Raw genomic sequence first — 15,467 nt, 5'->3', positions numbered from 1 at the left:
CGAGTGATTACTGTATATCCTAATTTATATCCTCCATTGTGATAATTACACGCGATCATACATAGGTTCTGTTTATTCTTTCATTCTTTTATTTGTCTCACTCATTTGACTACAGCCATGCTGATGCACCGCCTTTAGTCGAACAAATCAACTTATTCTATCGGTCTCTTTTGCTGAATCGTTAAGTTACAGGGACGTAAGCACACCAACATCGGTTGTCAAGTGATCTGGGAGGACAAACACAGACACACAAACACATACATATATGTGTGTGTACGACGGGCTTCTTTCAGTTTCCATCTATCAAATCCACTTACAAGGCTTTGGTCGACCCGAAGCTATCGTAGAAGACACTTACCCAAGGTGCCATGCAGTGGAACTGAACCCGGAACCATGTGGTTGGGAAGCAAGCTTCTTACCACACAACCATGTCTGCGCCTGTTTGTTTATTTTTCATAGTTATTTTCATAACTCTGAAGTGGTACTTGGAATGGGGCGGCTCTTGGAGTGAATCAGCGGCAAAACTGAAGGTTGTATGTCAATAAACATGGCAGTTTCTATAGCTATATGCAGGAAGTAGAAAGTGCCATGGCCGATGCAAAATCTTTTCTAGGTATTACATGCCGCTTTGAAAGGTCGAAATTACAAGTGAAATTGTCAGAGTTGATACAAAGATTGCTATTAATTATCCTAAGAAACTGAAGATGGAAATGGATGTTGTTGAAGAACAGACCTACTAGGGCTTACATTTCTAGTGACATGGCTAATGAAATCATTACCAGGCTGTAAAGTTTCCCAAAATCGCTCAACGCTTCTTGTGGAAGGAAATACCGCTGGTGACATGAAATTAGATCGTCTCTAAAATTTAAGGGCTTCCAGTTGCTATGCTAAGTCTACATGTGATTTGATGTTCAAATGAGAAGGCTTGGTCGACTACACTCCTCTTTCAAGACTGATATTACATGCTCTTTTCACCTACTGTAGAAAAGTATGGTGCTATGCGTAATATTTCCAGCAAAGCTGCGCTCCTTTTAGACAATGTACTCAGTAAACTCAAATGATCTGGTTGATTACGTGAGAATGCAATATATTCCCAAGAACTCAATTTCTTTGCTTCAACAAATGGATCAAGGTGTGATGGCTAACATCAAGGTATATGATCGTAGTAGATTTTTGAAACAACTTATCAAATCAAATGATGCGGGGATACGGATAAATCTACAGTTAGAGTATTCTAGAAAAGTTTCAACATTATGAATAAGTCATGAGGTGAAGGGAAATCATTAGCCACAAATGGTATTTGACAAAACAAACATATCACCAAACTGTTTCGCTGACTTAAGTTTTCCACCAGTAGAAATTTTATCTCAGCAACATATTATAACTCTGTTGAATTATGTACGGTTTTAAAAAATCATAGAAGGTGTAGCTGAGTTGCTACAGTTCCATAAGGTTTGTTTAATGAAGAGCTTTTTGGACAAGTGCATGCAACAGGGGAAGAAGAACATATAATAGCTCCGTTCATTCAGCTTCAGTTGACCGCGAAAAACATGGCTGAGGAGTCAGACATATTGCTTATAGAAGGTCCGTAAGTCTTTGCTGATAACAATCTAGTCGTGAGCGTAACTTAAAAATGAATTCAGTTCCTACGCTGAGCTGTAGAAAGCTGGGACTCTGTAAATACACTAGGCAACAAAGATTTTGTAAAAGATCAAACAAGTGTCCTTTCTGGTTTTGTTGAAGCGCAGTGTTTCACAATTAATGCTGTGATAAGCGCCCTAATTTCGGTATGCTGATTTCAAATCTAAAATTACGTCTAGATGTTGAATAAAATACCCATCACTTAATAAAATTTCCTACAACGTCAATATTTTAGTTTTAATCGGCTTAATGCCAGTAATAAGAAACTTGCTTTTCAAGGATAAAACAATTTTTGTTTGCCAACTATATATAAATTCTAACGATTTTAATCAATAAAATTTATTCCGTGTTAGCAACACTGAGTCAAGAGCATAGTAACGGACTAACAGTTAGTCGCTACGTGACAGTCAAGTTGAGCGGTTATTGAAACTCTCTACCGATAAGCAAGTAACATACTGAGGTAACGTGTATGTTTTATAGCACATTTGTTTTGTACTATGGAAAGGATTGGCTTTCGCTGTGATCCAGTAGAATGGAGGCTTAACTGATTTTAGTAAAACTAGCCTTAAAGCTGTATTACTGCACAACGGCAGTGCAAAACTTTTATCTCTGTTCACTAATTATTTAAGTATGCTTAACATAAAATGTAGCACGGAAAAGTAGCTTAGATAGCTATCGTAATAAAAACAGGTGAGAAAAAAACGAAAAATAGGGGTTTTCGGTTACAAAAAATCTGGACGTGATAGAGAAATTTAAATATTTAGCATCAGAAGTTCGGTAGGAATCAGTTAATTGTGTCTGTAACAAAAAAAAAGTTGAAATTTGTTGCCTATTGACATCAAACAATTTTGCATCACTTATTCACTCATCAAGCAAATGATGATGATAATCTGTAGTGTAGAAGATAGCGCCCATCTTTTGGTGACTTCATGCATATTTTCATGCACAAAAATAGTTGTATTACTTATTGATTTGTTCCTTTTTTTTACCTGTTTATTTATGCTTTGAAAAAAAATTCTTTCGTGATGAATTTCAATTTATAACGTAGAAATCAATGGAAAATAGGTCTCATGCTACAAAATTCTGCGTTACAGCAAGATTTTCAAAAGTGCGGTATGCTGTAACACGGGGAATTTCTGCATATGGGAAGTGATAAAAATAAGACAAAACATCTGATACAATTGTAAAACTTTTTTATTCCACTTAACAGAAAAATACATTGAAAATTTCAAAATTCAAAATATCGAATTTTTATCCCATAAAAGTGTTTTGTACATTAATTTAGTGACTGAAGTGAATCGGTGTGGTACCATATTGTGGGTATTTGGGGCAAATCGGTAAGGTGCCAAACAATGTATGATTGAATTGACTCGCTACGCTACAATACAGTGTATGTTTGGGAGGATTAGCTAGGGTACCATAGAATGTGCGTTTGTGGGACAAATCGATTAGGCACCACACAGTGCAAGCTTGGGGCAAATCAGTTGGGACCTGTGCATACAACCAAGAGACCAGCAATTATTGACATTGTTTTCCTTCCTTCCAACGCATTCGACTTCATAGCCTGAGTTGCTCACACAAGTGGCTAACAAAAGTAGCTATTGAGAAAGAGTGTGAGCTGGTCTTTCAAATTGGCCTCGTTAAAAGAAAAATAATTTCTGTCAACAACAGCAGATGTAGCACAGCTATACACCTGGAGGAGTTAGCATGTGACATTAATTTGCATGTCTGTGAAAATTTGTGTACGTGGAGAGGCTTAAGCAACATAGTATTCTGTGATTAAATAGTGTGAAACAACCACCGTAAAATAATAACAAAAAAAGATCTTTGGAATTATATTTTCAGTTAAAATTTGTAAATAATAAAATGAGTATTTTGTTAAGGTTTCTTTTATCAAATCAGATAATTATATACCCATTTAAAAAATGGGCTTAGATCCATGAGAATGATCAAGCCAAAAGGAATGGTGATAATAAGCACCATGGCGGAGCCCATATAGAAAGAAGATGCTCTTTTATCTTCTATACTGATTTTTGAACGTATGTACTTGGATGTGTTTTTACGCGGGATGGACAACTCTGAAGAGATTTGGCGTAACTTCTTCTCTAGTTCCTCTTGGGTCAAATTCCTCGGTGTCGGTAAACAACGACACCAGCATAAATTCGCTGGAACAGAAATATGAGAATTAGGCTAACTGTTGGAATATACCATTTACTGCACATTTAAAGATAGCAGTGATAATGGTAACAGAATAAAGTCAAAGTTATAAATCCATAAATCTATATGTAGTGTATACACTTTTTCTGATAATATCAAGTTCAAAATTAGTGGTGCGTATATATGGGTGAAGACACATACTTAGTGGGTTAGGGATGTTGCTCTCACGATCGCAAGATCAAGGTTTCAAATTCCCGGACCGGGTGATACGTTGTGTTCTTGAGTACAACATTTCATTTCACGTTGCTTTTGTCCGCTCAGCTGTAAATGGGTAACCCTGCGATGGACTGGCATCCCGTTCAAAGGAGTATGGTGACTTCGGTCACCTACACGCAATGGAAACCGGGTAACTGACCCTATGAATTTTAGAACTTGAAACAGTAATGTCCAGTGATTGATGATAATAATACTTGATATTGGGGTGCAAAGTTTTACCCTACCTATTTTTATTAAGACAAAACATGAAATTTTATTCTTTTTAACTTATTTTTTCATCATATATCCACATATTTTATGTGAAATAAAATATTGGTTTCAAATTTTGGTACGAGGCCAGCAATTTCGGGTGAGAGGGGCTACTCGATTACATCGACCCCAGTGATCAACTGTTACTTATTTTATCGGCTGCGGAAGACTGAAAGGTAAAGTCAACCTCGGCGAAATTTGAACTCAGAACGTAAAGACAGACCAAATGCCGCCAAGCTATTCTGCCAGCTCGCTGCCTTTACATAAAATAAAATATTAAAATAAGGGTTACAAATTTTGGCACAAGGCCATCAATCTCGGGGGAGAGGGTAAGTCGATTACATCGACCCCAGTATTGAACTGGTACTTATTTTATCGACCCAGAAAGGCTGAAAGACAAAGTCGACACCGGCGGAATTTCAACACAGAATCCATAAAATACCACTGTGGATCTTCAATTTACTATTTTGCTTGTTTGGACCCAAAAACATTTTTAATGGGTCCCAGCTGAGAACCACTGATGTAGAAGTAAAACGGTACGCTAAGCGTAACTTAATGCGAATTCAGTTTGAGTTGTTTCTAAAGTGTGAAATCAAGACTGGAGAAACTCACAGGTTGTTGGGACTGTGGGAATTGGATGGCTTTCAGCATTTGACGTTCCTTTTGCTTCTGTAACTTTCGAGGTAACAACTGAGTCAGCATCTATTGAAGATGTTCCTTGTTGTGTAACTGTGTTGTCGTTAGGCGGTGACAGTGTCGACCACGATGACCATAATGATGAGGGGTAGTAGAAAGAGGAGGAGAATGAGTAGGAGGAAGAGGAGGGTGATACAGACAATGAAGAAGAGGTGGAGGTAGAGGAAGATGATGTAGACGGAGGTGATGAGGAGGCAGAAGAGACTGAGGTGGAGGTGGAGGTGGAAGTGGAGGTGGAGGTGGAGGTGGAGCTGGAGGTGGAGGTTGAAGAAGAGGAGGAATTGGGGAAGGAAAAGGTGGAGGTGGTGGAGGAGGAAGAGGTGAATGATAAATAAGAAGAGAAATTAGAGACTGAAGAGAGGGCGGAAGAAGAGAAAGAAATGGAGAAGGAGGGGGATAGCGACGTTATTAGCGATTTTAAAGATGAAGATTGTGTGGTAGTTGTCTGCGTTGTCTTCGATGTTGTTGTCGTTGTTGTTGATGTGACCGCTGAACGATTCTTCAGGGCTTCAGATGGGAAAAACAAAACAAATTAAATAACTTTTAACAATGTCAAGTATATTAACAGGTGTGCGTATGTGTATGTGGTAGCGTAAGCAAGTGCGTGTGAGTTTGTTTGTGTGTGTGTGTGTGTGTGTGTGTGTGTGTGTGTGTGTGTGTGTGTGTGTGTGTGTGTGTGTGTGTGTGTGTGTGTATTGAGTATACGCGTATGCTTGGGTGTGAATGCGTGTCTTAGTGTGACAAAGTGTTTGTGGACAAGTGTAGTTTTTTTGACTAAGTAGATTAAGGGTCAAGTAAAAGTGCGTGGAATAGTGGTCAGGATTTAAGCTTACGCTTGTAATGTTGTAGATCCAATTTCTGGACCGTTTTGCACAATGAGTCCTTAACCGTATTGACTTATTTATCAAACGCTTATACTATCAAACACTTCTGTTTCACATGTGTGAAGGTACCCGGCCTAATGGTTAGACTCACAACCATAAGATCGTGCTTTCGATCTTTGTATGGGTATCGTGTTGTGTTTGCTCTTCTGCAAATCACTTCATTTCACGCTACTCCAGTTCATTCAGCTAAAAATGAGGATCAGCAACAGCGTGAGGTTAACTCTGCAACAAATTCAAATCCTGTTCAAGATGCTAGACGTACGTATTGTACTCTCAGTCACTTACACGCCTTGAAAACTGAGATGAACTTCGGCTTAATGAGCATGTAAGATTGTTAAGGATATAAGGTGAGCGCGCACACGCGTGTGTATTTGTGTGTGTGTGTACACATTCTACTAGCAAAACATCATGTATGTATGTATTATCACAATTATATAAATGGTTTAAAACTATTTCGTAATCTGTCGTGTCCTTTCTGGTTTTGTGGAAGCGCAATGCTTCACAATTACTGCTGTGATAAACGCCCAAACGATCACAAGTACATATATATATATATATATGTGTGTGTGTGTGTGTGTGTGTGTGTGTGTGTGTGTGTGTGTGTGTGTGTGCGCGCGCGTATGTATGCATGCGTGTATCTTTTACTTCATGGGTCTCTATCTTAAATCGTTTTAGTCGAATGAACCAAACCCAGTGCTTATTTTTCCTTTTCTTTTTTTAAAGCCTGTTACTTATTCTATCGATTTTTATGCCAGACTGCTAAGTTATGGGGGTCGTAAACAAACCAATACCGGTTGCCAAACGGAAGGGGAACAAACAAAATTTCATAACATTGTACTTGACACTTAGTTTCTGATACTATGAATCACACAGTTTCTTTTCTTCGTCTACTATCTTGCGTTTACATTTACAGACATATTAACAGGAGTCTCCTATCAGAATTCTGTCATATTGCATTTGAGTATGCTCTCAACGTCTTTGCAGTTTGTTGTCTCTTGATCTTTAGAGCCATGCATGCAGGGTGTCCCAGAATGAACTATTTCAGTGAAATCGAACAATTTGTTTAAAAACTCACTTTATTTATGTTTACCATGATTAATATGTGTTAAAAGTGTATAATTTTTTTATCCTGTTTATAATTTTATAATTTTTATAATCCACTTTCATTCCTGTTGGATCCCATTTATCTGCCCACGGCAGCATTTTTTCAATTTGGCCGCAGTCATTTCTCAACCTCCATCTCCAGGATGGGGTAATAGTGTAGCTGAACTATTCAGCAGTGCAGGAGATAACACCTGAAATGCTTCAAAATGTTTTTCGCAATGATAAGGATAGATTTGAAATTTGCACGCATACAGACGGAACACATGTTGAAATTTTCAATAAGGTTTTGACGTAAGATTTATAAATCTATTTGTTTTGGTATCATAATTAAGTAAGTATAAAATTCTGTCAGTTTTTATTCTTTTTATATTTGCCCGATTTCATTGAAACAGATAGTTAATTCATGGACACCCTGTATATACATATATTACATTGAAAAATGCGAGCAAGAGAAATAACACTCTTAAGATTATAAACCTGGAAAATTACAGGACAAGTTATTGCACTTGGAAAAGTTCAGGACAACTTATTACATCTGGTAAAGTACAGAATAAGAAAATTTTTACTTAAAATATTGCAGCTAAGGATAAAATTTCAAATAAAATATTTAGATTTAGAAATTAAAACTAAAAAACTCAAAATATTTTTGCACTTTAAAAAATTCATTTCTTCAATTATTAATTAATAATTAGAAATTTGAAAATAGGTTTTAAAAAATAATAGTAGTACATAATTTGTTAGTACAATAAATAGAATAATACAAAATTTAGATATATATTACAGTAAACTCTACCTATAACAACAAATTCACAGTAAAATTTGCTTGAGTTATTGTGTAAGTTATTACCAAGTCTTCACATTTTTAGTCTTGATCCAATGCCTATTTTTTACATAATGAATTTGCCTACCATATACACTATTCTACTTTGCATAAAACTTTAGCTATATTGGTACTTCTGGCTCTCATTTTTAAGTGTTCTAGTGTGTCAATATTTCAATAAAATGAAGGTGCCTTTTTTAATTATAATGTTACTTTGTAAATTTTAATCAAATAATTTTTAATATTCAAATTTTATCCTTAACTGCAATATTTTAACGAAAATTTTAATAACTTGTACTGTAATTTTCTAGGTTTATTTATAATCTTAAAAATAATATTTAGCTTGCTCGCATTTTTCCATGTGATCCATATTTTTTCCAGGCTATGCTATTATACTAATTAATGATGTGTCAAATGCATCAATTAGCGGAGTCGTTGATAAATTTTTCCTTTCTTCAATGACGCTGTGACATGTATTAAAAGTCCCCTTATAGAACTACATTCATAAAAAAAGTATAGAACTAAATTGTCATCCTCAAATTTGAGAAACAAGCACTCATAACTTTTTTTCTTTTAGAACTTCATTGCATGAGATTGATACCATGAAATCCCTCGAATTGAGCTCTATCATTTGAGATTAATTGAAATATAGTTTGTTTTTTATATGAAAAAGTTAATTATATTTAAATCCAATTTTTTGCCTTACTTATATTTTTTCATGATATTTTACCTCACAACTTTTTTGATACAAACTTTTGTTGCATGGGAACAAAACTATAAAATTCTTCATTCTTTCTTCTATCATTGAAGCTAAGATAATTATATTTTGCTTTTAAAATAAAAAATTATTTAGATCTAAACTTGATTGATGGCGTTACTTACTCTCCTACAACGTTCCTACAAATTTTGATGTAAACTTTTTCTACTGGATCAAATCTCAATTTGTTTATGCCAAAATGTAGCTAGGAACCAGTCCTCTTCAAAAATGTTAACAGTTTTACTTTGGTCAAGAAATGAATTAGCGACAAGCTCTGAAAGATGCTGCATGTGAGTAAATTGCGGCATTAAGAATATTATTGTAATGATATACTGTATGTATGTATGTATGTATGTATGTAAGGCGGCGAGCTGGTAGAAACGTTAGCGCTCCGACAAAATTCCTGGCAGAAACGTTAGCACCTAGAAACGTTAGCACCTAGAAACGTTAGCACCTAGAAACGTTAGCACCTCAGAAACGTTAGCTGACTGACTGACTGACGTACATACATACATACATACATGCATACATACATACATACATACATACATACATACATAAGAGTACTCCGTCGGTTACAACGACGAGGGTCCCAGCTAATACGATCAACGGAAAAGCCTGCTCGTGAAATTAACGTGCAAGTGACTGAGCATTCCACAGACACGTGTACCACTAACGTAGTTCTCAAGGAGATTCTGCGTAACACAGAATGTGACAAGGCCGGCCCTTTGAAATACAGGTACTACTCATTTTTGCCAGCTGAGTGGACTGGAGCAACGTGAAATAAAGTGTCTTGCTCAAGGACACAACGCGTCGCCGGGAATTGAACTCACGACCTTACGATCATGAGCCGAATGCCCTAACCACTAAGCCACGCGCCTTCACTACATACATACATACATACATACATACATACATACATACATACATACATACATACATACGTACGTACGTACTTATATACATACATACATAACCACCAAGTGTCGAAGTGCATCCCTTGACTAAGTTTACATACATGAGGCTGATGACATCATAAGATTTGGAAGGCAGCTCCTTGAGCAACACTTTGTCTGATAACCTAGAATACATACCCAAAGTCGCACGACTCTACTGCAACATATCATCAGATGAAAGAATGTATCTATATGAGCAGACGACTATGCATGGACATGTTTGTAGAAAGCTCCAGGATGATAGTAACATCGATCATCAAAGCAGTTTGTCATGGACCAATAGCTGGATTACTACCTCCCACTTTGAAGGGTATGCGTTTGCAATGCAGGAACAGGAAATATCAACCAAGTACCTGATGCACAAAAGAGATAGAGAAGCAGGTACAGCCGTAAAATGTGACAACCGATGCAGACTTTATGGAGTTCACACTGAAGATAACACCCACATCATAAGCAGTTGTCCGAAAATGTCATCACGGTATTATCTACCGATGAGAAATGATGTTGTAGTTAGGACACTCTATACTGAAATCCGTCGGAAGGATAATCCCGAGGACAAAGAAATAAGAACCATAGCCACTCATAATAAAACGGAATACAGGTGGAATGTCCCAGTGAAGATCTCAATAAAATGTAAGCATCACAGACCTGATATGATTTGGGATAGAGAAGAGAAACTGTGCACAATTGTGGAAATTAGCTGCCCATCGGATGTTAACATAAAGCTGAAGATCAGTGAAAAAGAGAACACTTATGCTGAACTATTGAGAAATCTGCAGTTACTCTATCCAGATTACAAGTTCAGGTTTATAACTTTAATTATTGGGGCCCTGAGATTGTAACACACTGCCTAAACAAACACCAATCTTGAGAAATTCTCAAAACCAGAAAGGAGAAAGCTAATTCGAAGACTACAGATCCAATCCATCGTTGGAACTGTAAAAATCTGTGAAACTTTCTAGAAGATTATCATTTAAATATATATATGAGCATGTCTAGATATGCAACTATATGCATGAGAATACATACGTAAAACATCCACATCTGCACAATTACATACATACATACATACATACATACATACATACATACATACATACAAAAATAGCTTGTTGTTGATGTTGAAATTCCAATGAAGGAGCCTTGGATCTAGGTTAGAAACCGGTTATTTCTCTATTAGCAAGAAATCTTGAAATAAACTGAATAATGGCATACATACATACATACATACATACATACATACATACATACATACATACACACTGCCTAAATACCAATCTTGAGAAATTAGGCTTCTCAAAACCAGAAAGGAGAAAGCTAATTCCATCACTGGAACTGTAAAAATCTGTAAAGCTTTCCAGAAGTTTATCATTTAAATATAATGAGCATGTTTAAATATGCAATTATATGCATGAGAATACATACATAAAGCAAAACATACAAATCTGCACAATTATGTACATATATACATACATACATACATACATACATACATACATACATACATACATACATACATACCCTGTTTATGATGTTGAAATTTCAATGAGGGAGGCTTGGGTCTAGGTTAGAAACCGGTTCTTTCTCTATTGGCAAGAAATCTTGAGATAAAACCGAATAATGACATACATACATACGTACATACATACATACATACATACATACATACATGCATGCATGCATGCATACATACATACATACATACATACATACATACATATGTGTGTGCATGTATACGTGTTTTAATAACAGTCTGACTCAGCTCCATATGGCTTAAAGTTTCGTGAACGAGTAGGACTCATCCATCTTAGAAATATATGTAACTCCTACCAAATGTGTTAATTGCTACTACTTTCGTTTGATTCACAAACTTAGTGTTTTTCAACATTCGGCGTCTTAAAGGGGTTGTTCTTTCTGACGCTATCTCGCAGCCAATGCACATCAGCAGATTGACTCGACACTATTTGCGTATATGCCTCAGACTAGCAATTGCAATTCGTTCCGAGGTGACTTGAGTACACGATGCCGAAGAGCTGCAAAAACAGCACAATATCAATATCCACGGTTTCCGATCGTCTTCGAGGCGCGTTGTCTTCACTAGTCTGAGGTATTCAGTTTTTCTCAACACTCGGCTTTTAAAGGGATTTTTCCCTCTGACACTATTTCGCAACCAATGAGCGCATAAATAAATTTAAAAAACATACAGTAAGTCTGGCTCATCGATAATGTTTACATTATTAGGGCTACTAATAAGTTTGTGTGTGTGTGTGTGTGTGTGGCTAAAGTGTCTGCTTTGAGATATTTATTCCAGCTCTCTACACTCAGAGTTCAAATTCTGTTGAGGACATTATCATTTGTCCATTCCAGATCAATGAATAAAGTACAAGTACTAGGTTCGATTTTCTCTCTCTATCTATCTTTTTGTCTGTCTGTCTGTCTCTCTCTATCTCTAATACACACACACACACACACACACGCACACATACATATATATGAGCGAGAGAGAGAGAGTGTGTGTGAAATTGAACCCAGTACTTGACAGGTACTTTATTCGTCGACCTTGAATGGATAAATGATAAACTTGTCCTCAATAGAATTTGAATGCAGAGAGCCGGAACAAATATTTTAAAGCACCAGTCTAGCCGACTCTCTTGTGACTGACACCTTTCGAACTATACTTACGGACCATAGTCGCAGCACAATGACCACTGCTTTGCACAAGATCAATTTTGTAATTTTCAATCCAGTCCTTTGTGATACACGTGAAGTTAAGCTAGAGGGAGACAGTAAAATTTAGAGACTATAAGAGTTTATTCACATTTACAGTAATTACTACCACTTTACAATTTAACCTCATCATTAATATCATTGACAAAAAACAATAACTAAATCAGTAAAGATATGTCTACAAAAAGCAACCGAGATAGTTCTTTCACTACATGCAAGCGAAACTCTTCCGGTCTACTTCCAGTAATGTGATGTAGTTACTACTGTACGTGGTTGTTATTACCAGTTGTGACGTACATAGAAAATGTAGGAAAAATTATGATAAACAAGTTTTATGTCATTTATTCCCTACGTACGTTTTACCATTGTAGTTAATCCTCTGCATGGACGTTGCAAATGCAACAAAGTGTTCCCCTGATGGACTGTAGTGGTTCAGCATCCAAATGATCTTGTATCATCCTCTACAGAGGATACTAATAACCATAACGGGAGAACATATGTTGGGAACAAATATTACAAACTTGTGCTTATTATAATTTCTCATATATTTTAATATATAAAGCTGAAGATATGTGTCTGTATGAAGCCTTTTAAAAAGTTTATAGAAATCCACATTTTCCACTTTTTCGTAAAAACTTTTGCATCAATGGAATTTTTTCGATGTGAACTTTCCAGTGCAGTAAATAGATTTTTTAAATTCCGTTTACTTTGTGTGATTTAAGGGCGATTTAGCTGTTGTTTCTAGCAATTTTTATATTTCTTCCCTTCTTCCTGTAGCGGCGTTCATCGATCACGCGCTCAACATAAAATATAGAGAGTAAGAATGAGAGAGGGAGAGAGAGAGAGAGAAAGTGATACATACAAAGACTTCTTTCTTCTTCCTCTCTCCCATTTAATAGTTTTCGTGTATCCTTCTACCTCTAACATATTTTTCATAACATAGAAACGTAAAAACACACACAAGCACACATACGTGATCTGTGACAACAACATACACAGAAACACATACACACATCAACATTATACATATAAGATTTAGTTTGTGTGTCTTTCTTATATATATATATATATATATATATATATATATATATATATATATATATATATATATATATATATATATATATATATATATATATATATACAGAGAGAGAGAGAGAGAGAAAGAGAGGCGCAATGGCCCAGTGGTTAGGGCAGCGGACTCGCTGTCACAGGATCACGGGCGTTGAGTGTTTATTGAGCGAAAACACCTAAAGCTTCACGAGGCTCCGGCAGGGGATGGTGGCGAACCCTGCTGTACTCTTTCACCACAACTTTCTCTCACTCTTACTTCCTGTTTCTGTTGTGCCTGTGGTTCAAAGGGTCAGCCTTGTCACGCTGTGTCACGCTGAATATCCCCGAGAACTACGTTAAGGGTACACGTGTCTGTGGAGTACTCAGCCACTTGAACGTTAATTTCACGAGCAGGCTGTTCCGTTGATCGGATCAACTGAAACCCTCGACGTCGTAATCGACGGAGTGCCACCATGAACAACTTTCTTATATAAGCACGTGCACGCATTGCTATTTTATAACTGTCTTCCGTTCTCCCTTCCTCTCTTTCTCTATTCTTTTCTCCCCTTCTCTCTACCTCTTCCTCTCTCGCTCTCTCAAACGTATACACGTGCAAGTACACAATCATTCACTAAAATATAACGTTCCATTATCAGATACAGTCACGTTTGGGATGCCGAATCTTGCGAATAATTCGTGCAAAATATTTGTTAACGTTTCGGAAGTTGGTCTTTTGCACTTAACAATTTCCGGCCATTTTGTAAAACTGTCAACTACTACTAAGTAATAATAACCATTTAACGGACCCACGAAATCAGTGTATAGTCTTATCGATGGACTTTTTACTTGTGGCCAAGACTCCCATTTTTGAGTAGGCAGTTTTGCTGCCAGAGCACATCCTCTGCAGCCTTTTACTACGTGTTCAACTTCCTTGTCCATCTTCGGTCAATACACATAACTGCGCATAAGCGCTTTCATCCTTGCAACCCTCTGATGTCCAATGTGGAATTCTTTCAACATTCCTTTTTGTAGAGTATCACTACCCTTTGGCCATACATCAGTACGCCGTCGCATGTTGAATATATGTTTTGTTTTTCCTTACCCGAACCTTCTTTTATTTTCATATGCTGACCACAGAGATTTTTTTTGTTTTTTATTTCATTAATGAACTTGTCTTTTGACGCTTCTCTTTATCTCCTCCAGAGTTATTGGTAACTCTTGTACAATGTTCCACATTATGTGTTTAATTTCTCCTTCGGCTCTTATGGCTACTATTACTGTGTCCTCGAATCGTTCGCCATTTCTGGGTATTAACCTGGATAGCCGTCAGCATGTCCTAGCTTTTTCGAAGGTAAATATTCCATTGCGTAGTCGTCGTTTAGTAGTATGGTGCCCCATCGCTGCAACTTGTTTGCTTATGTGCTGGGATTTCTTTATTGGATACATAAATCGTTAGCAACGGGCGATGGTCTGTTTGTAGTCTAAACCGTTTACCATGTATAAACCTGTGGAACTTTTTTTATGCCAAATATAATCGCCAATGCTTTTTTCAATTTGGCTATAATTTCTTTCGGCTGGCAATCGTGTCCTTAACGCGTAAGCTATGATCTTTTGGCTGCCATCTTCACATTTGTGTAGGAGTACGGCACCTACCTCGTACTCACTAGCATTTGTTGCCAGTATCGTTTCCAACTTTGGATCGAAGTGTGTAAGCGATAAGTTTGAAGTGAACATGCATTTTAGTTCCTCAAATGCCTTTTGGCATTTTTCTAACTAAAACCATTTAGCATCCTTTTTTAACAGCTCGTTTACTGGAACCCTTGTGTTGCGTATATTCGGGATGTACACTTGATAGTAGTTTACCAAGCCTAAAAATATTTTTAACAATTTGACATTGGTTGAGAGAAGCATATTCCGTATTGCCGTCGCCCTTGTTGGGCCTGGCCTTCGTTCCCTTTCGTCAATTACTTGACCCAAATATTTGATCTTTTTCATCAAAACTTTACACTTTTCCTCAGTCAATCTAAACCCGTATTCATTTATTTTTCCAAATACTTTTTTAATATGTTCGAAGTGTTGCTCCACTGTCTCGCTCTTTATCAAAATATCATCGAGGTAAGCGATAACGAAGCTGCAATCATTTAACA

The 15,467-nt window shown here is 36.7% G+C and overlaps 1 protein-coding gene across 3 annotated transcripts in view; it reads right to left on the bottom strand.

Annotated features, from left to right (window-relative positions):
- Nucleotides 1-2,817: 2,817 nt before the first annotated feature.
- The window catches only part of LOC149132672 (uncharacterized), a 71,991-nt gene continuing 59,341 nt past the window's right edge, over nucleotides 2,818-15,467 (bottom strand). For 2 of the 3 annotated variants that reach the window (XM_089362648.1, XM_089362649.1), the window contains 3 exons: nucleotides 12,223-12,313; nucleotides 4,936-5,526; nucleotides 2,818-3,806 (listed from right to left, as the gene is read on the bottom strand). In XM_089362648.1, the coding sequence (XP_089218774.1) occupies nucleotides 3,535-3,806; nucleotides 4,936-5,526; nucleotides 12,223-12,313 (954 nt within the window). In that variant the 3' untranslated portion in view covers nucleotides 2,818-3,534. The remainder of the gene's footprint in view (nucleotides 3,807-4,935; nucleotides 5,527-12,222; nucleotides 12,314-15,467) is intronic. The other variant, XM_089362650.1, reaches the window with a different exon arrangement.

The sequence above is a fragment of the Octopus bimaculoides genome, chromosome 14 (genome assembly GCF_046866305.1).
Source record: "Octopus bimaculoides isolate indiv1 chromosome 14, ASM4686630v1, whole genome shotgun sequence".
NCBI classification, from domain to species: domain Eukaryota; kingdom Metazoa; phylum Mollusca; class Cephalopoda; order Octopoda; family Octopodidae; genus Octopus; species Octopus bimaculoides.
Note: the sequence above shows the minus strand (reverse complement) of the source record. Positions and strands in the feature narration are given on the sequence as shown.